Source organism: Semicossyphus pulcher, unplaced genomic scaffold (assembly GCF_022749685.1).
Source record: "Semicossyphus pulcher isolate SPU_LCO1_2020_fin unplaced genomic scaffold, fSemPul1.0.p SCAF_12, whole genome shotgun sequence".
Classification (NCBI taxonomy): Eukaryota; Metazoa; Chordata; class Actinopteri; order Labriformes; family Labridae; genus Semicossyphus; species Semicossyphus pulcher.
In genome coordinates this window covers 6,327,464-6,349,624 of record NW_027211626.1, presented here as the reverse complement: position 1 = coordinate 6,349,624, position 22,161 = coordinate 6,327,464, and the positions used below count along the sequence as shown (strand labels likewise).

Below are 22,161 nucleotides of genomic sequence, written 5' to 3'. Positions count from 1 at the left end.
GTGAAATATATTTCACACCTGCCTCTTTGTAAACATATCTTCACTGTGTACTTGTTTCTACCTGTGGGGCCTCCTCACTTCATACCCTTGCAGATTCCACGTCCACTTCCTCCTTCTTGTGCTCCAGTTTTATCTCTCTGGTTGATCAGAAAACACAAGCTGGAATTCATCCCTGTCTTTTTCTGGGAATTCAAATGGTCTATGACGGGGGCCTAGCGTCTCGCAGGGTAATAACTCTCAGGCCTCTTGAGCTCGGCTGCAGAGGAAGGGTCCTACTTGACCTCTTCAGGACTAAACGACCTTCCAGGGAATCATTCTGACAAATGCATCGTGTGCACCGAGACCTTATCTTGACCCACAGAACCTTTATCTTAAATTCCTGTCAAGATCCCAAAGTCTGCGTAATGCCAGGCTGAAATACAGGGGAATGTGGACTTTCTTAGGCCTTATGTTTGTAATGTTTGAATGTTATTTCATTTATTTTAATCTTCTGTAAAGGCAGGAGGTGTGACAAAGAACTTTTTTCAAGATGGAAGGTTCAAGTGGTTTCTTACAGACTTGCAGTCCCCCGTTAGAAACTCAAGGTGAAGTTTGACAGGAGGGGACGGGGAGGCAATCAAGGAGGATGTGACAAACATTAGGAGGAGAGGGAGGGCTGTGTGTGTGTGTGTGTATGCGTGGAGGGAATTAACAGCAGCACATAATTTGTCGCCTATTTTTAATCAATACGCAGAGAAAAAGAAAGCAGGCTTGTGTCTGTGTCAGACTGTTAGCCCTGCATAGAGCAGGAGGATTTACTGAGTGCGTGTAAGCTCATTTCTTCACGTTCCTCCGGCCTTTAAATCACTCGGCCTCCTGTTAATGACTTTACCACCAACTTTGTTCCCATTTCTACATCCTCCTGATTGCCCGATTGTCAGACCCTGCTGCACGAAAACTATTCCACCCTGATATATTCATCTGTCAACCTCCAGATTATTCAGTATCACCTTTAAGTCCGTGATCCAGTCAGTAATTCTTCCCTTGTCTTGTGGTTTTTAATAAAATAATACAACTGTAAATGCAAATAGGCCTTGAATAACCCAGTTGCTGTCGTTCCTGCCATAACTTACAGCAGTAACAAGGTCTGAGTTTGGAGGCAAGGAGAAAGAAAGGGAGTAGTGGAGGGTGGGTGACGTGGGGGTGTGGTAGAGAGATAGGCTGGTGGGAGTAGCCAGAGAAGCAGTAGTGAGAAGGTGAGGGAGTAAATCTACTCCGTTGCTTCCCCCAGCGTCGGGTTTATGTGTGTGTGGAGCGTGCAGTGTGTTTCCAGGGGTTTCCATGCTGTCACAAAGACCCCTGTGAGACCAGCTTATTTACCCTGCAGTAAAACCCGAGAGGGAGTATACCCCGCAGTAAAAGTGGAGAGGGGGCTCAGTGGAATTAGATTTAGGGCCGCCTCCGGCTCTCTGTTCTGTGTGCGCCGTCAGGGAAAACCCACTCCGCTGCTCTTGTTCGACGTGAGTTATGGTGCGTTCAGAGGCGAGGGGCGAAAAACAGGCAAACAAGTTTCAGAAGAGTTTTTAATTAAAGAGAGAGGTATTACATTGTTCTCAGTTATTGGTTATATAGTGGCTTGTACATTAATTTAGCATAAATAAGCAGTTGTGCAATTAAGGGGTTATTACATTTCACAATGCTGTTTGTTGCATAAGCACTTGCTTGACTGTACAAGATGCCTTTTCACAGATGAATGCAAAATGTGCTCGTTTGTTCTTTCACGAATAATCTTTTTTTTTTTCAGAAGATCAGAGGGAGAAAACATATCAACAGGATCTCAGAGAGAACTTGCACATAACAGAGGCTTACCTATCGGCATCGAATGAAGGGATGTTGCATACACGGCGCAGACGCTGACAGCTCTGCGCAGCCATCCACATGGCAAAGGTAAAGTACTGCATATGTCTTACCAACATGCTCCAAACAGTTTGGAAGATGTTAGCGGATGAGAGGTTGACATTCTGATCTCCCCTCCTCCACGAGGGTATTGCTTTGTTACATTCAACATTTTGATCAAGTCATTCAGTCAAACTCCAGGCTCTGTACTTTAAGAGTCTGCATGCAATACGAGAGCTGGTGTGCGTCGTGTGTGTGTGTGTGTGTGTGTGTTTGTGTGTGTGTGATAGCAGCTAAAAGAACAAAGCTCACAAGCAGCTACATCCAAAGGTTGAGGTTCACACCAGCAGCTATAACTCATCTGTGACTCGGAGATGCAGCTCTGTTGCTTTGTACATCTGAAGTGGCAAAATGGAAAGTTTGTAAACCTCATCATATTTTTTGCATTTTTGGCTGTGTTTGTATTAAAATAGCTGTGGAATACAGATAAAGGATGCGTTCATATAACAAATTACACCTAAAAGCCTAGCATCTAATTATTTAAAGGACCTTTAAATCTGTTTTGTACATTTTACAAAAAAATCGGAATAATTAGAGTTTACACCTCGTCCAAATTTTTACAAAGAGTGGATTGAAAATTGATGAATTTATCCAAACATTTGTTACGTTGAATCATTCTTTATCTGTATCAGGATTTGCAGGTTATGTGTAGTAAGACGTTCATTGTGAGAGTGTTTTGTATAAAATGGGCCCACAAACAAAAACAGATTGCCAGGCGGTGTGCAAACTTCACATTGTTTCTTAGTTACAGTTGAACTAACTGAAAGGTGAGATGTAATCCTCCTCTGGTTTGGTTCCACCAAACGTTCACCTCAGACCACAAACAAGCTCTCAAATCAGTTTCTTGCTCTCCGTCCCCGACCGCTTGTGACAAGTGGCTCGGGGTCGATGCGGAGCAAGCGGTGTGAGTCATTCCAAGGCACTTGATTCTTTTCATTCCCTTAGATGATGAACTGAAAATCGATAGTGTTCTTTTGCTTAATGCCCTTTTCTCCAGGGTACAAATGCACTTAATGAAATGATAATGCTTAATCAAACGCTACTCATCAAGGTTACGAACCAACACTCCTTCTGGTGTGAGGATCGTACTGACCACTTGTGCATTTTGATGACATTAATGAAATTACTGCCAGATAGAAGATGTGAACTTTACCAGATTTTGAATTCCATGCAGTATGACTTAAAAAAATCAATGCAACTTGCAAAATAAAAGACATGGACAGAATTAAATGAAATACATTCAAATAGTGACACAAATTTAAAAAAGTTGCTAGAGACAGAAGGCAAATCACTAAGCCTGAAAAGGCAAAACAACCTCAGTGATCTAAATTAAATTGACGTAATCACAGCACCGAGAGCACATACAAGAACGAAAACATCAGAGGTGAAGTCGATAACAAAAGAGCTCAACACAAAGTATCAAAACAGAGAAGAAGTATTACCGCTAACTAAGCTAACTACAGCCAAAGTAAAATCACCAGTGTGTGCTGTGGTAGACTGCACGTGGGTGCTCAAACACAGTCTGTGCTTTACAGGAAGGTGAACTGGACGTGGAAACAGTCAGACTACTTTGTGGTCTCTGGGACTTTCCGGTTGCCATTGGTTGCCGTGAAGCTGTAAAATGCCCTGTAAAACCTCCAACCAGACTTTGTAGCAGAAGAGATACTGTTCCTGAAACGAGAGACACAAAGGGCACGTCTAGCATTTGGGAACTGTCTTTTTTTTAAACGCTTGAACTTTGACCTTTGACCCTGCTGTTGGCACTGACCTTGGTTTGGATCATCCCGTGCCGCTGAAGCCTCATCTCTTTTACGATGTCAGTCACATCAATCTAAAGAAGGAGACAGCAGGTTGTTAGACACAGCTATAGGATGTGTGTGAACCATAAGTCATCCATGTTATAAATAATAAAGCAACAAGAGGAAGAGTCTGCAGCCATGCTAGCAGCTACATGCTAACGATAGCATGCTAATGTGCTGAAGCTTAGCAGGTTTTGTATACAGTTTTTACTATCTTAGTTTCGCATGTTAGAATGGTAACATTTGCTAACAAGCACCGGACACATACACATAAAACAACTGAGGCAACTGGTAGTGTCATTAGCTTTTCAGGTATTTGCAGATTAACTTTTTTTCATTTGTGTTTGGAAAGCAGTTTATATTACAGAACACTGAGAGCAAATTAGCTTCATTTTCTCTGCAGTTCACAGGTTTCTAAGATTTTAGAACTAAATACATCTTGTGAGAGGTAAAGTGTGTATCCAAGAGTAATTACAAATAAGTCAGGGGGTGATTAAAAACTAAAATTAATAAGTTAAGGGCCCTTTGTTACCTCCACATCAGCCCGTAGGAGCCTCACATATTTAACCCTGGACATTAACCAAATTACAAATTTGACCAGGGGATGGTGCAAGACATAAAGTCAGTTAATCATAGTTATCTGTACCAAATTTCATGAGAAGAAATCCAACAGTAGTTAAGACATTTCACAAAAAAAATTTCAACTTGTTGGTGGTGCTACAGGAAGAGTCAGAACATCACATAAGTATAGGATTCATCCTCTGGAGACCACAGCAGTCCATCCGTACCATATTTTAAATCACTCCTCAAAACACATTTGTACAAAGCTGCTTTTAATTCTTTAATGCAATGGTTTTGTCTCTGCTTTATTTTGGTTTTTACTTTTGTTTGTTTGCATCCACATTTGAGATTCAAATTCAAAACAACTTTATTATAATCCCTCTGGGGGCAATCGGAGCAGCTTGTAGGTAAAAGACAGGAAAACACAGCTATGTTCACACAAGAATAGACAAAAAATGAAATAAGATTTAAAATAAATGCAGATACTGAGCAGACTGATTAATCAATAAACAGACTGGATAAAACAATCAGTCTTGATAGTGATTGATTAGTTTGACAAGCAGGTAAAACATAACGGCGCCCTGATGGCAAAAGAGAAAATTCAAGAGCATGTCCTGAAGAAGCTAGCTCCACTGCCAACTGCCACTACCATTGCTTTGCTCGTTGCATTTATACATGTCAGAAACATACACAGCTAATAAAAAAGCTTCCACTCACAGGCAAGTCGTTCTCAATGAGGCTGAGGATAACGTCAGTGCAGATCAGGACTCCTGTGCGTCCGATGCCGGCGCTGCAGTGCACGGTGGCCGGTCCTTTGTGGTGCACTGCCCTCAGGTAGCGGATGAAGCGAACCAGCTGCTCGGAGCTGTGTGGCACGCCGTGGTCAGGCCAGTGTGTGAACTTCAGGTGACGGACGAAGTGGGTCTCACCGGTCTGAAATAACAATTTAAATGTAAGGGTCAAGAATTATTGGCCTATCAAGCTGAATTTTGGAATACACCTCATGACATACGACAGGCAGGCAGGTATTCCTCACAGTTCTCTCACCTCTGTCTCCACCATGCGGATGACCTTGATTTGAAAGTACTCCAGGCGCTGCTGGTTCTCCAGGTGGACCTGGTACCTCCCGGTGTCCAGAGGAACGCCCAGCCTCTCCGGCCAGTACTTGTGACATTTGATCCTTCCCCGCTCGACTTCCTGGGTCATCATGGCGATCACGTCAGATTTGTTTTCCCAGATCATCTGCCAGAAGGCCGGCACTGTGGAGGGCAGGGGGCCCTGGCAGGAGATGTAGAAGAACTCTTCTTCGCCAACTTGCATGCGGATGAAGCTGGCGTTAATGTAGTCCTGGTTGTCTCCAATGGCAACACGCGTTTTGTCATCTATGGGGGGAAAGAGAGAGAGAGGACAAACAGCCTGAACTCTGCATGTTTGTGAATCTGTCATGAATAAGTGCATGAAATTATAATTGAATTAAAAAAAACAGACGTCAGGCATTCCCAACTTTTTCTCAATGTTCGATATATCCATTAATTTCTCGATCATCATCAACAAACACTGCACACCTTGTTGTTTTCCCAAAAGCACGCAATCTTAGCGTCAGTAAATAAAGCCGAGTAAACAGCTCTGAGGTCTGGAGTCGCGCTCAACAAACCAGCGCTGTGAGGAGGTTTGCTGGTGATGAGAGAGGTGATAGATGGAGGAAAGCGAGGAATGTTTTCTGGGTTAGTCCCACACCTCCTGCTTGTGAGGTCAGAAAGCCACAGACTGGAAATCAGGCTTTCTAAATAAAATAGTTACAGGCTAAAAGCAATGGATCAGACTGGTAAATAACATGCCCTCCTTTTTCTGGATGTTTTTGTACAAATAGCTTTTGTAACAGGCATCAAGCAACAAGGCGTTTGGTGAGGGGCAGTGGTTTCCATTAGGGGTCACTATCCTTTACATCACACTCATTCATCTCACATCAGAACCTTTTTAACCCAACACACTCTGAGGGCAAAAAAAGTAAGCACTTTTTAATTTTTTTACGTGCATCATCAAGCGGCAACCTCCAAAGTGCCAAAAAACTGCAGTTCCTTGAGTGGCCACTTGAGGTTTGCTCCAAAAGTGAGTCATTCCCTACCCTGTGTCTACTAACACCGCTGTTTGCGTTAGCAGCTCCCACAACCGCAACTTCAGAGCACTTCCCACTGCCGCTTACTGTTGCTAGGTTATGGAAGTTGTTAAATCGCTCTGTATGCTCAATAGTTGCTTTAATTCAATGACATTTATACAAAGAAAATATTTCTTGATGTTTTTTTCTAGATGCTGGACTGATAACCTGATGAAGGTACAACCGAAACGATATGAAATAAATATTATCAGAAACAAGCTTTTTAAGTTTTTCATCGATTGTTTCAAGACTACAAAGAAAACATAAAAACGGGTCCTGGCATTAGCAGCAGCTCCTAGACCTAGAAATTGTAGTCTTGGAAAAAATGGTACGCTTCTCCTCCACCACTGTTGTTGACAAAGTTGATATCTGAAGTCCCGCCCCTTCTCGATTTTGATTGGTTGATGAGGGAAAAGTGACATTGACAAGCACGGCGGTGTTCCAAAAGTTGGAGCAGCGCAGCGACAAAATACAGCTGATGCCGAGGTCATTTTAGCGCTGTGTCTCTCGACTCGACTTTACGGCAGAATTAAAAATGTTTACAGCCTCATACAAAAAACGTTTCTGTCTCTATAGTTAATTTCTCTCTTCATGACAGCTGTACAGGGGAAGCACTTTTATACAACTCGCCTATTTAAATTATATAAAGGCTTAAAGTTATGCATAATTAGAGGCGTGGTCACTTTGATTGACAGGTGGGTGCAGCTAGCTGTCTGATAGACATTCCCGCGCTGTTAGCTTCTGTAGTCTTTTGTTTAATAAATTAAATACTGGGGTGATAATGTGTCCAAATATGGTCGCCTCTGCTTCCACAGATCCACATGCTGCCAACCAAAATGGCAAACTGGAGGTCTATGGTGTGCATGTATGAAGTGGGCTTACATTGAGAACATGTTTCACATTTTTCAATATCATTAGTGTTAGTAAGAATAAAAGCATTACATCACAGAGTGCACGCACACACGCACACACACACACACACACACTCTGTCTCTGTATTTACCACCGAAAAATCCAAACCAATTATCCAGCTTGTAATTTTCTCCTGTTGCTGCTTCATTTATTAAAAATATAAATCCAAGATAATTACAAGGTTGGAAACAAATTACATCTTCTTCATCATTACATACTTGGCTGGCTCCAACGAAATTATAAGTGTGTCACCAGTGAATTATTGATACTAATGTAGGGAATGATTTGGTGTGCAGAGTGTTGTAAACAAATATCTCCTCCACCCCCTCCAGTGCAGACCTTAAAGTCAGCTTCAACTGAGCTGCTAAGAAAAGTGCTAACAAACAGGCTCGCCTATAAATGCCAAGTCTGTGAGTATCCAGCTTTTACAAGCTGCAGCTCTCCAATAAAAACCTCCAATAGGGGAACATAAAATGAAACAGGGTTTGAACAAATGGAGAAAATAAAAGTTAAGCTTCTCCCTGAAGAAAGTGAAAGTTAACAGACGTGCTGTGAGAGACTTACAGGGGAGGATGTCTCTGTAGCGGTTCTTATCTCTGTTCTCAGGGGCTTTTCCCACCACGCAGTTGTCAGAGGGCTTCAGGTGCTCCAGAGCCTGAAATGAGCAACAGGAGCACAATAACAAAGAGAACATGTATTCACTTTAAAGGAAGCAGCTGGATCCCAGTATGTCTGTCCATGAAGACAGCGTAAAACTGCAATGTTTGAGACTTACTTCACTCTCAGGGACGTAAACCAGACTTAAGACCAGTATGTTTGGATGGTTTGAGCAGTTGGGGACAAGGTTGAGATTAACGGGTGGGTTAAGATAAGGGTAGGGTAGGGGTTAGGTTTAGGCAAGTAATTGTTATAGTAAATGATGCGATGAAGTGAAAGTCTGCAGGAAATTAATGTAAGTCTCAAAATACAGACACTTTGTCGCAACAATCTGGCATCTCATTCAATCACACATGGTATCCTTTTGCTACTTATACTCACGCCGAAGCTAGAGGGTGTTGCATGTTATACAAAAGCACATGATTGCGAAGCCAAAGAGTTTAAGTATCTCAGGGTATCGTTCACATGTGAGGGTAAAATGGATCGGGAGATTGACAGGCGGATTGGTGCAGCATCAGCAGGAATGCGGGTGTTGTACTGGACCGTCGTGGTGAAAACGGAGCTGTCTATTTACCAGTCGATCTACGTTCCAACCCCCATCTGTGGTCATGAGCTTTGGGTAGTGAAAGAATGAGGTTGCGGATACAAGGGGCCCGAAAGGAGATTCCTCTGAAGGGTGGTTGGGCTCAGCCTTAGAGATAGGGTAAGGAGCGCGGAGTAGAGACGCGACTCCTTTACATCGGAAGAAGTCAGTTGAGTTGGTTCAAGCATCTGTTTACGATGCCTCCTGGGCGCCTCCCTTTGGAGGTTTTCCGGGCACGTCCAACTGGGAGGAGACCCCTGGGCAGACCCAGAGTCTGCTGGAGGGATTGTATATACCGTCTAGCCTGGGAACGCCGTAAAAACGTTGCTGGGTAGAGAGACACCTGGGTCACCTTGCTTAGCCTGCTGCCACTGCGACCCAGCCCCGGATGAGCAGAAGATGATTGATGGATGGATGGACATGATTGGGTATGCTCTCTTTGCTGTCTCACATGTAGTCATAGATCACGGCCTGCTTGCTTAGGTTGGCTACATGTTTAAGGTACGAGAAAACATTGTGTTGGCGGTTTAAACAACGTTTCACACAGGACCCGATTCCCAATGTCCTGAGCAACAGTCCTGTGTTGTTGGATACCTGGTGCGTTGTATGTGATGCAGAGGACCGTGACTAAGCTTCATGATGATTGACTGGTTGGTAAATGTTTACATTACACTACATACACACCATGAATTCCTTGATGAGTTCCTCTTGGTCCAGTTGATGCTGCAGAATCTGGATGAGAGCTTTGACCCTGGAGCCTGAGTACTGGCTGGTCTTTGAGGGGCTAATGACAGCTAAACTGGCCAGCTCCTCTTCGGATACTATAGGTGGGCCTGAGGAGACAAAAGAGAAAGGGAGAGGGTCGGCATGGATAACATTTTCACTGTGACACATCAGCGCAAGATTAAAGAGAACAGACACCTGTTTGTGGCGAGGTTGTTTCCACACCGGTGGCTTCAAACACATCATCTTCCTCCTCGCTGCTCCAGCCGTCTGACTGGGTTTTCCGGATGTCTTTGCAGGACTGGTCCAAAAGTTTGGTCACAATGTGTTTCCTGGGGGAGTCAGGGGGCAGGGGTGAGACCACACCATTTTACTCTTCGGTGGGAGGGGATGAAATCATGCAAGGCTGAGCTTCCTTTCCCTGCGACCTTTCCACCTAAAATACAGTATAGACAAGAGGCTAAAATATCTGAGTACTTCTGCCATACCTATTGCTTTGAGGCTGCAGATAATACTATGATTCGCATCCTAACTGTCTAATTAGCAGCCGTAAGCAGCAGCATTTATCCCAGAGCTGTGTGTAATTTATTGCTCTCTGCTGCCTCCTCGTGGTGGCGTGTGGAACAACAGTAGACCAAAACCACAGAGGAAGCAGGATGAGAAATAGGTGGACTAAGGTGGATACAGGAGAGGGAGTAAGTAGACAGTACAAGAGGGGAGTAGTTTGGGAAGTTACTACCTGTCAGAAGCTCCATGCAACATGTCAGTGACATTAAGAGACGGGCAGCAAGCTTGATGAGAAGGGGTGCTTTCACAGCTCTCCTGTTCCACAGACGGACAAGCAGCCAGAGGAGGAGGAGGAAGATGTTAGTGGTAGATGTTAGTAAAGAGGTTAGGAGGGGTATGATTTAATTTAAACACGTTAATATTATTACAGCACAATACTAAGTGTGCATGTTACCTGTTTGATTGCAGTCTCATCTGTTACAACAGTTAGTCGGTGAGGTGGAGGAGGGGGTGAGGTTAGAACCACTCCAGCCTCACTGATCACAGGATCAGATGTTGCCTCTGAAACAAAGAGAACAGGACATTAAGTTAGGGTTTATTTTAAGTCCTCTCAAACAAGGTACAATTTAAAAAAAGAAAAGGAGGCAAGTCAAGATGCAAATTCTCTTTAAACAGTGCCCATTTAAAAGACACATCATTTGTATTTGTGGTCTGTGTTTCAAGCGTTTTAACTGTATAGTCTGATACTTGAGTATCAATACAGCTTTGCATTTTTTTTTTTTATCTTTGTTATTTTCAGTGAACTAAAGTTTTAATTTCAAACCAAGTCAAGTCTTTAGGTAGTGAAATTTTAAAGAAGCCGTACTTTCATTTAGCATCCATTGAAGCGGCCCCTGTGGATAAAGGAGTGTCTCTGCTGATACTTTCCTGTACATGAGTGCACTGAATTCACTTGCATTAAACATATTACTCTCTGTGCAATCTGGGATCCCATCGGCTATAGTCTGACGACCATACAGCCTCTGGGGACAACGATGAACACGCCGGGTGTGTAGTCAGCGGTTAATGATAAATGACTTCCTTTTCGTGCGTGCTGCATTGTTTACAGAAAAAGAAGTTTTTCTTGTGATTGACTTGAATTAACGGGTCTTACCTTTGCTGAAATTTCAACATCATGATGCAGATTAGTAAAAAGTCCTCAAGAGGAGAAGTAAACTACTTTTAAAATGCTCGTTTGTTGAACGGAGGTCATATCGATCGTTTCTGATGCATTTGAGGGAGTCAGGAAATCTAAACGCTGAACGGCTTTCGTGACACAGCGTCAAGGGAATTTGTCTCAATTAGAATTTTAGATCTAGAACCGATTGTTAGCTGAACTTGCTGCTGATGTCTGTTTATAGACATTAATAAGAAGCTAAATCGTTGTCAGATAGCTGCTGATAGGACTGTTTTTCCTGCATATGCCGCAGCCTGCTGATACGTGATTGGTCAATACTACTCGGACTACAAGCACAGTACAAATAGAAACCAGAACACTTGCCATCTCTAAAATCCACGTCCCTGCTCTGTAAGGCTTTGCCAGGGAAAAGGTAATGGACTTTTCAGTGTGTATGCTGTAAATCACTGTGTCAACATGCCAACCTACCAGGTGGCCGCGGCGACAGGCGTTAAAAATAACTACATAGAAATAATTAATAATCTAGCTGATGATCTGGCTGGCTTTTATAGGTCATATAGAGGAACCCGTATTAAATTTAGACCGCTTAATAACAGGTTAAAAACTCCTCATAGTTTGTTTAAGTAAGATGACAAACACAGCACCTAAAATTCATGATAAAAGGACAGACGGTTGTCAGAGGTCGTACCAGGGGGACGCTCAACTGGCTTATTCAGCATGACGTCAGGAGAGGAGCAGGTATCAGGGCTGGACACAGGAGCCGGCTGCTCGGCTAAAATAGCTTCCGTCTGAGCGGACATGTTAGGAGGTGTAGGTGACTCGGAGTAGGTCAGGGGCAGGAGGTCTCTGCAGATGGTGAGCTGTACGCTGCCCTCCGCTTTACGGAGGATGTCCACCACCTTACTGTGGCTCAGGCCGGACACAATCACACCGTTCACCTGGAAAATACACAGTGACAATAAGCATTCTCTCATCTGCAGGGATATTAAAACAGAAAAGATGCATGCTGGAGTTTTACCTCTAATAGAATATCTCCCACTCTCAGTCGACCGTCCTGCTCAGCTACACCACCAGAGCAGATTTCCTTCACTCTGAGCATGCTGCCATTAGTTCCCCCGACCAACGCAAAGCCAAGGCCTCCACCTTCTGGTTTGGTGAACTCAACTTGCATGATGCAACTCTGAAAGGAGGAGGATTCAGTGTCAGGGAAAGGCTGAGTGTCAGTTTTATTCCAGTGTATTAACAGGAGCATCTTAAATCCTGCAGAAAAATGCCATTATGTTGTTAATACATCAATCAGGTGTAAAGAACGCCTGACACACACACACACACACACACACACACAGACTGTGACCCCCAGAAGAGAATGCATTCGCAGATTGACACACAGTAGACTCATGTTACAGTGTGTGTTTCATCAGACACTTCTAAAGATGTGCAGTTAAAGAAAATGAATAGAGAGAGCAGGCAAGAGACAAAGGCGTACACCAGGAAGAACGAGCTTTTGGGCAAAGATAAATAACATTTTCTGAGACTTACATCTTGCTCTTGGGTGAACGGGAGACATCTGAAATTCCCGGCAGTCCTACACACAGCTTCAACTGGAAAAACAGAAGAGTTATCAATGAATCAGCGGCCGGTACGGACAAACATCTCGAGTAATCACATCCAAAATTATGAATTCAGTAAAAACTTTAATCTAAATACGGGGAAATGTATAAGTTTGATCCTAGCTAACAACGGAACTTGTCTCGTCCATTTTCCGTTTGAGACCAAAAGAAAGAAACAACACACACCAACCTCGCACCTCTTCGGCCATTTTGAAAGAGAAGTGTTGATGGGTGCGTCTCTTCTATGACAGGTGAACAAGTCTGCTCCTTTCAGACTGACCCTCTCCACTGTCCCTTACCTCTGCATGCACCGTCACCAAGCAACTGAGCTACCTGCCCTGTAGACCACTGGCTGTATGGCATTCAGTGTGTGTGTGTGTGTGTGTGTGTGTGTGTGTGTGTGTGTGTGTGTGTGTGTGTGTGTGTGTGTGTGTGTGTGTGTGTGTGTGTGTGTGTGTGTGTGTGTGTGTGTGTATGACGGCTACAGCCCTGCAGTCCAATACACCAGTGGAGGCCCTGAGGCTTGCTAATTATTAATCCTGCTGTGAGAGCCCAGGATCTGTCTGTCATCATTCCGATCACACACACACACACACACACACACACACACACACACACACACACACACACACACACACACACACACACACACACACACACACCCACACACAGACACACACACCACAGACACACACAGCTGCATCTTTCAGCACCGAGCTCCGGCTCCACGCAGACAAAGGAGCAACAAGCAAAAGAGTGAAAGGGAACCAGTTATGGTGCTGACAGAACATGCGAGGAGATGGACCCAAGCACAGGAAACCTCTTTGGGTTATTTCTAATCTTACTATTGTTTTAGTGTCTAGATATTTGATCATTTTGGAGGGTGGTGCTTTGGCAAAAATGTTCCTGAAACTTTAATACCAATAAAGCATTGAATTGAATTGAATAGAAAAACTCACCATCTTCTGTAGGTGATTCTCTCTCTGGAGAAACCGGCTCTTCAAAACGAGCGAAAAACTTCCTGTCCTTCTTCCAGTCAAACAGCCCTGCAAAAGAAGAAGTAGAATATTGAGATGCACTTCTGCACAATGTGCAAAGAAGGTGCAGGTGCGTGATCTAAAACAAATGTCTTCCCAGAACTCATTAAGCTTTCTGCTAATGATTGAGCTTAAATTGTTCAGGTGAGCACTAACATATCTGGTTTCTAGGCAGTCCATCAGTGCATTTAACAACACAACCGTCATGTTTAAGTGTCCTTGGGTTAACTCAAGCGGGTGGCACGATCCCATAAATCCTTCAGGAACCCTTACCGTTCCACTTCGCCTTGGGGGTCACTGGTGTTTCCTCTCTGTGTTGGACACAAACAGCAGAGTCAATCAAAGAGACGAACATATTTTAGCGTCTCTCTTTCTAGATTTTTAGTGCACATACCTGATGATTTTAAGTTTAACTTTACGCGGGGCGATCTCACAGGCTTTCACTGCATCCTCCAGGGTCATTCCCAGGGTGCACCTGCCACTGATGTAGAGGATCTTGTCGTTGGGCTGGACGCTGCCCTCCTCGCTGGCTGGAGAGCCTGGCACCACCTCCAGACAGTAGATGCCCTGCCATTTGCTGCCAATGCCTCCTGTCAGCTTTATACCTACAAACAAACAGTAAATACAAACAGTTAATACATTTAAACAAGTTACTTATTTTTTGGCTTAAAATAGTAAAATAAGTGTATAATGTCACTCAGCCAAGTGCAGCCCTAAACAGTATGTTTACGTCCTCTGAATGTGTCCCTAACATCTGAAAATATTTATTTCAGTGGTAGCTGAATTGTGAGTTACATAGCAGTTAGCATACATATGTAACACTAGCTGAGATGCCCCTGCTTCTTCTTAAAGCTATGATTGCTAAACGAGGGCTCTGTGCAGAAGTATAAGGGAACTAAACTCCATCCGCTGAGGCTATTTTAACACAAACTAAAGTCCTGCAGCCGAAAATAGACAACTGTGGTGAACACGTAACACCCATGACCATAAACACTCATCCATGGTTGTAACTTATTTTGCCCATGGACGATGCTAACGCTAAGTTTAAACAACCAAATAGCTGCAGCACGTCTTTTTTTATGATTCAATTTCTATGAAGAGTTTTCAGAAACTTTAATGACAATATTTCGATTTTGGATTGAAACTAATATGTGATCATTATTGGATGCTAACTCTTATGTTTATTAGACCCTGTGTTACAGTGGGAAGGCTAATATAGATTTTTGTTTCCAGTGACTTTAAAATGTGTTGACATAGCGACAGAACCCCACCCAGCTGTCCTGAAGGCGTCTTGTAGAGAACGATATCCGGCAGGCTGTCGCAGGGAGGCGGGGCCACCAGGTTGGTGACTGCCCTCCCGAGGGTCATACTCAATTTCCTCGGAGATGACCTGAGAATCGTCATGGCGACATCGTCTGCCACACTGGTGACATTATGCCCATTTACCTAAAGACAAATGAGAACGAGACTTGATCGGAAAATATCTAACAAAACAGTGTGTAGAAATGTGCGTATGTGTGTGTCTGTGCGTACTGTGATGAGCCTGTCTCCCGCCCGGAGTCGTCCGTCTGCCTTGGCCGGGTTGTCCAGTATTTCCTGTATGTAGTAGCAGTTGTCCAGTTTGCTTCTGGTGATGGTGAACCCAAAGCTTCCACTCCTGGACTTGCTCAGAAGCACAGTGAGCTCAAACTCTTTCACCAATCCCTGAAACAAAACATTTTATTAATTTAACAGCTACAGAAAAAGTTAAAATAAGAGATAGATTCTTTTTTGACCTGGATCTAATAATCCTAATTACAGTGTCTCTATCGCTCCTAATGGAGACAAATCTGCAGGGGTTAAGGCTGAATGAACAAACACACAAACTTGCCTTTCTTCGACTCTCTTCCTCATCGTCATCGACGTCATCGCTCTTATATTCCCTCTCTTTCCTCTCTGGTTCTTCCCTCAGCTGCGTGTGGGTCTGACCAATAGGGGGCAGCACTGGGGGTGGTAGCGTCGGTGCAGGTGGGCTGGCACAGGGAGGCACAGAGGACATGACTTGGGCTGTGATGGGGCTCACTGACGGAGCAGGAGGCGGAGGCACAAGAGGCCTGCTGCTCTTGGACATGGCTTTGTAGTGACTCGGGAGAAGCCCCTGCTGGATCGGGTGGTGCTTGGCTTTGGGTGGCTGCGTTGTGAGAGGATGAGAAGGGTGGGTGAGGGGGCAGGTGGTCGGGGTATCAGAGGAGAGGCTGAGCGGTGAGATGTTTGTAGTGGGGATGTGAGGGTTTGGGTTCTGGGAGCTGAAACCAGAGGAGGTGTTGGAGGTCTGAGAGTGGGGCGCTGTGAGGTTGGTTGTTGGAGTGTGAGAGGCCAGATTGGAGGGGAAGCTGTGAGGAGGCTCTAAGGTGGAGCTGATGGTCAGGTACTCTTCATCAGCCATGATGGTCAGTCCATTTCCCATCAGGCAGTAGGTCACGCTTCCATCTGCCTCCTCTCTGACTCCACTGCAGATAAACAAACAGAACAACACAGTACATAACATAATACTTAAATGATGTCCAGATGACAGCATCAGTAGCTCTAACTGACACCAGACATAACTAACTGTAACACATTTGTTGGTGTTTCTGTTGTTTAACATGTTTTAACATGAGGCTCTTTTCTCTGTGATACATTTAAGTACATATTTTTTACTTCAGCATGTGAGCTTAAAAGCATACACCGAATATAAGCAGTGGATGTATCAACTGTTTTGTCATCCATTTGTGTTTGAACCCCCCCTTTTGAAGCTGAGAGTTCGGCATGGTAGCAGTCGCCATATTGGTTTTTTTTTTAGTCAGTAGGGACCATATAAGGACAAAAGAGTGGAAACACATTCCTATGTCCCTATCCTTGTTGACAGGACGCCGGGTAGTTCTGCCTAAAGCATACCCTGCTTTAACATTGATTTTACTCTAAATGTGACCATTATTCACAAAAAGACATCATGCTGTATTCAAGAAGACTTAATCTAACGATTGAGACCATAAAGTTATTAGGAAAATGTCTAGGTTTTAGGTTAAATTACTGAGAAGTAGGGTCCTTTTCTCAGCTGGTTTCATACAATCAGACATCTTTTCCGAAGACCAAGAAAGTAGATCACATCACTCCAGACCTGTCAGAGAATAGATCTTAAAATACTACTGTTGGTTAATAAAGCGCTGAATGGTCTAAGGCCAAAATACATTTGTGTGAGTACGAACCATCCCGACCACTCAGGTCGTCAGGGACAGGTCTGCTTTCTGTCCTCAGAGTCAGAACCAAACACGGAGAACCAGCATGTAGCTTTTATGCTCCCAGAAAATTGCAAGTCTGCTTTAGTAAATTATTTTAATAAATTAATTATAATAACTATTTTAGTTATTTATATTCTTATATTTTATTTTATCTTCACGTTGCTTTTTAACGTCTTGTTTTATAATTCTTTGCTTTTGTTGTCTTGTAAAAGCACTTTGAATTGTCTGGCTGAAATGTGCTATATTAATAAACATGCCCTGCCTTCTTTATGTAACCAGTGGAGTCGCCCCCTGCAGGCCATTAGACAGAATGCAGGTTTATGGTGATTCTGCATAGGCTTCACTTTGAAACCAGAGGCTTAATTCACTCCTTATATACAGTCTACGGTTACAATGGAATGTTTTAATATGTAGAATAATAAGTAATACGTTAATACTCATGTGAGTCTACATGGGATACATTACCTGGAATAAACATAGTTTGAAGCAGTCTTAGGACACACATCCATAGGCGTCACTAAAGAATTTGTCGTCGTGGCAACCTCCTCTCCCGCGTCCTCCTTGTTCTTCTCCTTTGCTTCTACTTCCTGTTGCTCCTCCGCTTGTTTCTCAGCGACTTGTCGTGGCTCTAGAAGAGCTGGAGGAGAGCCAGAAGCAGGTGACGCAGGTGATGCTGGGGAGGCAGGTGAGGCTGGCGAGACCGGTGACGGAGGCGATGTGGGTGAGGTAGGTGATGGGGGTGAGCGAGGAGGAGACGGCGGAGGCTGGTTGGTCTGGATTTGAACGTCAACACTCTCCTGGGTCTCGGGAAGTGGAGGAGCTGCAGGAGGTTCTGGGTTTTTCTCTGCTGTGTTGATCAGATCTTCCTCCTGGGTAAGAGGCGACTTCTGGGCAGATATATTGATGTCACATTGAAACTTGAGCAGCTGGCTGTAGTCCTCTCCGAGTTTGATGTCCAGAGACCGAGATCGAACCTCCCGGAAGGTTGCAGGACTCTACAGAACCAGAGAGAGGATGGATGATTAGTAGTAGTAGGTTTTAACACATACAAGACAGGTTTAAAAAGACATAAATAAAGGAAATAATTAAACATTTGTACTGTATGCTGTATATAAATATGTTCACAATCATACATCCCAGATAAGCTCAATTTAGCAATATAATCACATAAATACAACTATATGCAATTGCATGCACTCAAAGTTACTTGCACTCATTTATCTAACTGTATACGCTCTCTTGTTTTTTAGATACAGTGTATGTGTGCAGACGTGTCTGTGTGAGCTCACCAGCGTGTTGTCATCTACAACATAAAGTACTCCTGGACCCGGTCGGCAGATCAACAAATGAACTTCAGACGGAGCTCCTCGAAGCAGGAACAAAACTCTCTGAAACAAACATACAAACAAAAATAACTGTGTTGGTGTGGGACACTTCGGGTGCTGAGGGCTTAAAATGTTTTTGTGTTACATTTCTTTTTTAAATGTTGCTGCGTAAATGCCGCACATGTGCCTCCTTGGCAGTACACAAAAGATTAAGTGACACATCAAACGCCAGGACACAACCAGTTTGCTATTTTTGGTCGTATGAGATTAAAGGATTAGTGAAGCGATGACGTGGTCGAGATCTTAAGAAAGAGCAGGGTCACTACTAGAGCGGCTCACACACTTAGCGGCCCATTCACAATTATTCAGCCACAGACGAAATCACCTTCTGTGACACTATTAGTGACCAAACTATGAGGCGTTATAGGCTGTTGTTAGCACCTTGTGAACCCTTTTGTCTAGACGCTTTTATCACCATTTTAATGTTGTTTAAAAAGAGGAAAAATAAAACAACAACACTTATATGCAACAAACATCTTCTATATTTGAATATGAAAAACCACTGGTTGAAGTTTTAATGGTATCAATATGGAAGAATTAATTCTAATTTTATATGCAAGATATGTGGTAAACATGAAAATGTATGTAAAACATGAGAGGGTGAAAGAGGGCGGTAATAACCAAATACCTGAGCAAAAACAATCAAATAAACAGAATATAAAGATGGAAAAAAATTAAAATGTTTAAATAAGATGAAGTGATTTAGCTGCCAAAACAAGGTAACTGTATTAAAGACTGAATTTCCTCAAGACAAGAGTGAGTCTGAGGGTGTAGCAGCATGTGCATGGGGGATGTGCATGTGCTGGCATAGGGGATAGATAAAAATAAAGCTGATAAATTAATAAGAAAAAATATATTTATTAAATGCCCCAGACCCTACCTGGTAAGAGAGGTCTTTCACAGGCTCCTTGTTGACGGACAGGATGATGTCTCCCTCTCGTAGCAGGCCGCTCTCCAGCGCTGGCTGACCCGGGAACAGGCGTTTGATGCGGACCACGCTGCCGCTGTCGGTCCCCGAGTGCAGCTGCGAGATGTTAAAGCTGAAGCCGAGGCCCGACAGACTCTTCTTCAGCACCACTTCATGCGTGTTTTCTAGGGAAAAAAAAAAAAGGAGAAGGAGGGGAATCTTGGATCATTCGTGTATGTTGTGTAATCTTTAATCTGTAATGTGGGCTGCAATTTGGTACATTGTGATAAAAAAAAATGTTCAATCAATCTCCCCAACACGTCTCGTCCTATATTTAGTAAGAACATCTCCAATAACAGAATCTAAAAAGCAGAAGATTTGTGTTTTCTTTGTCCCGTACAGAAAGGAGGGCTTTGTGGGGACGAGGAACTGTCCCTTTAACTCAGCTGAACAGGCAGCTTCAAGGTTTCAGTGCATGCGGTCTCAGGGGGACGGAGCGAGCGTCAACGCTGGATGACTCTGACAGAAACCACAATGTAGCTGTCAGATGACTCACAGTCACCTCTGGGCCATGTGTGCAAATGTGTGTGCGTGTCTTTTTTTTTTCTTCTCCTTTGTGAGCATTTGTGCCCCTTCCTCTCCCCCCCCCCCCCCCCCATCCCGCTCACCATCAGTCACAAAGCTGTAGTCCTTGGCTCGACCACTCAAGGTCATTTCCATGGAGACTTCAGTCCTGGGGGGCTGTGTGTGTGATGGACTGTGGGGCAAGAGGGGGCAGGGTGATTCGGGTCTGGGCTCCAGTATTATGGTTGGCTCCCTTTCCAAGAGCAGGGTTACAACCTATAGGGAACAGATGCACAAACACCCTCTGTATACAGTATGTTCAATAGTTTACACAGGAAATAATGTGCAACATCAGCAGCTACTCTGCCTTTTCTTGGTGCATATTTATAATAGACTCTGAATGGACTGCTAAAGCTTCTCCAGATTCAGGTGATCTTAACACTGCAACACTTCAAGTAAAGGTAACTTAAAATACTTCCACATGAAGAGGGAGTAACAAACATAGACTCAGGATGGGAAATAGGACCTAGATCCTGGACTCTCTTAGCACTGACACTGAACACAAACGTGATTAAAACATGTGGAAATTCATACTGCACTAATATTAATGGAATCATATCATAACAGAGAGTTTACTGCAAGTACGTCTGTATGTGTTTGTATGTGTGTGTGTATATACCTCCCCAGTCCTCTTCAGGCACTCGACAGCTTGATGGTGAGTCACGCCCCTCAGGTTGGACCCGTCAACCTCCAGCAGTCTGTCACCTGTCATATGCAACAACGCAAATCTCATCATCATTAGCAACATCAATATGTAAACGGTTTGTATGTGTGTGTGTGCACGCGTTTGACGGGCATGTCAACAAATCTAAAAGTCGTTCCTGCTCACTGAAGCATGAACTAAGCAGACACAGCACAGAAGCACCAGTGGCATACCCATGCACAAGTGACCGGCTAAAATAAAAAAACAGTATCTTAAATGCCTCAAGAACAACTTCTTTACTCCATAATCTTATAACATATAGATATAATCTTATGAGGGAACGTCATCCTTCTTTAACCCTTAATCAGTTGTTTAAAATTTTAGTCTTTGGGAGATAAAAAATCTCAAAGCCGAGACAGATGTGGTTGATATTTCACCGTGTTTTAATCCTATCCGTTCATTAAGAGAGCTGTTATTCAAGACCTTCACAAATGAGAGAATGGATGCAAATAAATGCTGACTTTTGCTACTATTCTCACTTCTCACAACTAAAAGAATTACCTATCTGAATTCTTCCATCCTGCTCTGCTGCACCTCCAGGCACCAGGTTCTTGATGTAGATGCCTCCAAATCGCACGTTGGTGTTTATTCCACCCTTTTTACCCAAGAAAAATGACAAAGAGGTAATCAATATATTTCCATTTACAGTTTATTACTTTTTGTGTAAAGGGACCTGTTGTGGATGTCGAATTTAGGCAAAAAGGCCAAAAATAATCTTCAAAAAAAATGTAAATGTTGGCACTTTAAAGATATAATCTGGAAGTTCTCAGTTTCCTTCTATTTGGTGGCCCCTAATGGTGATAAAAAGGAATTGCGGGCACAGGTCCAAATTTAACCAGACGTCCACGGTTGGCTCCGGTTGTAACTTTTTGGTTTTCCTCGCTGACTGTTGCTTTCCTTCTTAGACAGTGTGCCTTCATCTGAGCGCCAAATTTGTTTTTTTTTCTTTGGATTTTCACTTATTTTTGAAGTTGTATCTGTAGTCATCCATCTTTTCTTTGTTTGTTCAGCCATAGTAGATTACTGTTTACTCGCAACACTTGCAGAGGCGGGAAAACAGGCGCTTAGCTCCGCCTCCCCTCTCTGGCAGACCAACCACTGCTGATGGAAAACGCGTCACTAACTGGGCGCCGCTTGTGATTAATAATACTATATACCGCAAATACAAAAGGCTTTCATCAGTGGGCCACTGGCTCAATCACCATTGTGTTACCTCATTTGGCGCTAGATAGTGACTTAACAGACATTTAGTTAAAATTCTTCGAGATTATCACTTTAAGTCTTGCACCAATGTTAGCTTAAAGCTAATCAGCGTTAGCTTGAAGCTTAATGTCAGCTAAGAGAAGCTAAGAGTCCTCAAATTACCTTAGAACTGACTCTGACTCAGCATGTTGGCATCCAAGTCACTGTGCGTCGCTACCTATTGGCCCTTTCCAGTAGGTCCTGTAAATCGGTTTGCCTGAGCTGATCTCGCACTCTAAGAAGAATGTCACTAAGTTCTTGGCACAGTATACACAGTTAATGTATGTCAACATGGCATGAGGCACAAGACTGCTACGTCACAGTAGTAGTTTTCAGCTTCCCTGTTCCAATGTTGCTTTTTGGAGGAAACTATTTTAGAGAGGA

The 22,161-nt window shown here is 43.5% G+C and overlaps 1 protein-coding gene across 1 annotated transcript in view; it reads right to left on the bottom strand.

Annotated features, from left to right (window-relative positions):
• Nucleotides 1–1,587: 1,587 nt before the first annotated feature.
• The window catches only part of ptpn20 (protein tyrosine phosphatase non-receptor type 20), a 31,714-nt gene continuing 11,140 nt past the window's right edge, over nucleotides 1,588–22,161 (bottom strand). Inside the window, exons 23-46 of the mRNA XM_069658938.1 lie at nucleotides 21,037–21,130; nucleotides 20,452–20,537; nucleotides 19,877–20,048; nucleotides 19,182–19,393; nucleotides 18,206–18,304; nucleotides 17,382–17,911; nucleotides 15,527–16,145; nucleotides 15,190–15,360; nucleotides 14,928–15,102; nucleotides 14,051–14,261; nucleotides 13,930–13,967; nucleotides 13,579–13,665; nucleotides 12,549–12,610; nucleotides 12,028–12,189; nucleotides 11,698–11,947; nucleotides 10,287–10,393; nucleotides 10,065–10,147; nucleotides 9,524–9,657; nucleotides 9,287–9,435; nucleotides 7,927–8,017; nucleotides 5,343–5,677; nucleotides 5,013–5,228; nucleotides 3,704–3,766; nucleotides 1,588–3,606 (exon numbers count right to left, since the gene is read on the bottom strand). Of these exons, the coding sequence (XP_069515039.1) occupies nucleotides 3,496–3,606; nucleotides 3,704–3,766; nucleotides 5,013–5,228; nucleotides 5,343–5,677; nucleotides 7,927–8,017; nucleotides 9,287–9,435; nucleotides 9,524–9,657; nucleotides 10,065–10,147; nucleotides 10,287–10,393; nucleotides 11,698–11,947; nucleotides 12,028–12,189; nucleotides 12,549–12,610; nucleotides 13,579–13,665; nucleotides 13,930–13,967; nucleotides 14,051–14,261; nucleotides 14,928–15,102; nucleotides 15,190–15,360; nucleotides 15,527–16,145; nucleotides 17,382–17,911; nucleotides 18,206–18,304; nucleotides 19,182–19,393; nucleotides 19,877–20,048; nucleotides 20,452–20,537; nucleotides 21,037–21,130 (4,257 nt within the window). The 3' untranslated portion in view covers nucleotides 1,588–3,495. The remainder of the gene's footprint in view (nucleotides 3,607–3,703; nucleotides 3,767–5,012; nucleotides 5,229–5,342; nucleotides 5,678–7,926; nucleotides 8,018–9,286; nucleotides 9,436–9,523; nucleotides 9,658–10,064; nucleotides 10,148–10,286; nucleotides 10,394–11,697; nucleotides 11,948–12,027; nucleotides 12,190–12,548; nucleotides 12,611–13,578; nucleotides 13,666–13,929; nucleotides 13,968–14,050; nucleotides 14,262–14,927; nucleotides 15,103–15,189; nucleotides 15,361–15,526; nucleotides 16,146–17,381; nucleotides 17,912–18,205; nucleotides 18,305–19,181; nucleotides 19,394–19,876; nucleotides 20,049–20,451; nucleotides 20,538–21,036; nucleotides 21,131–22,161) is intronic.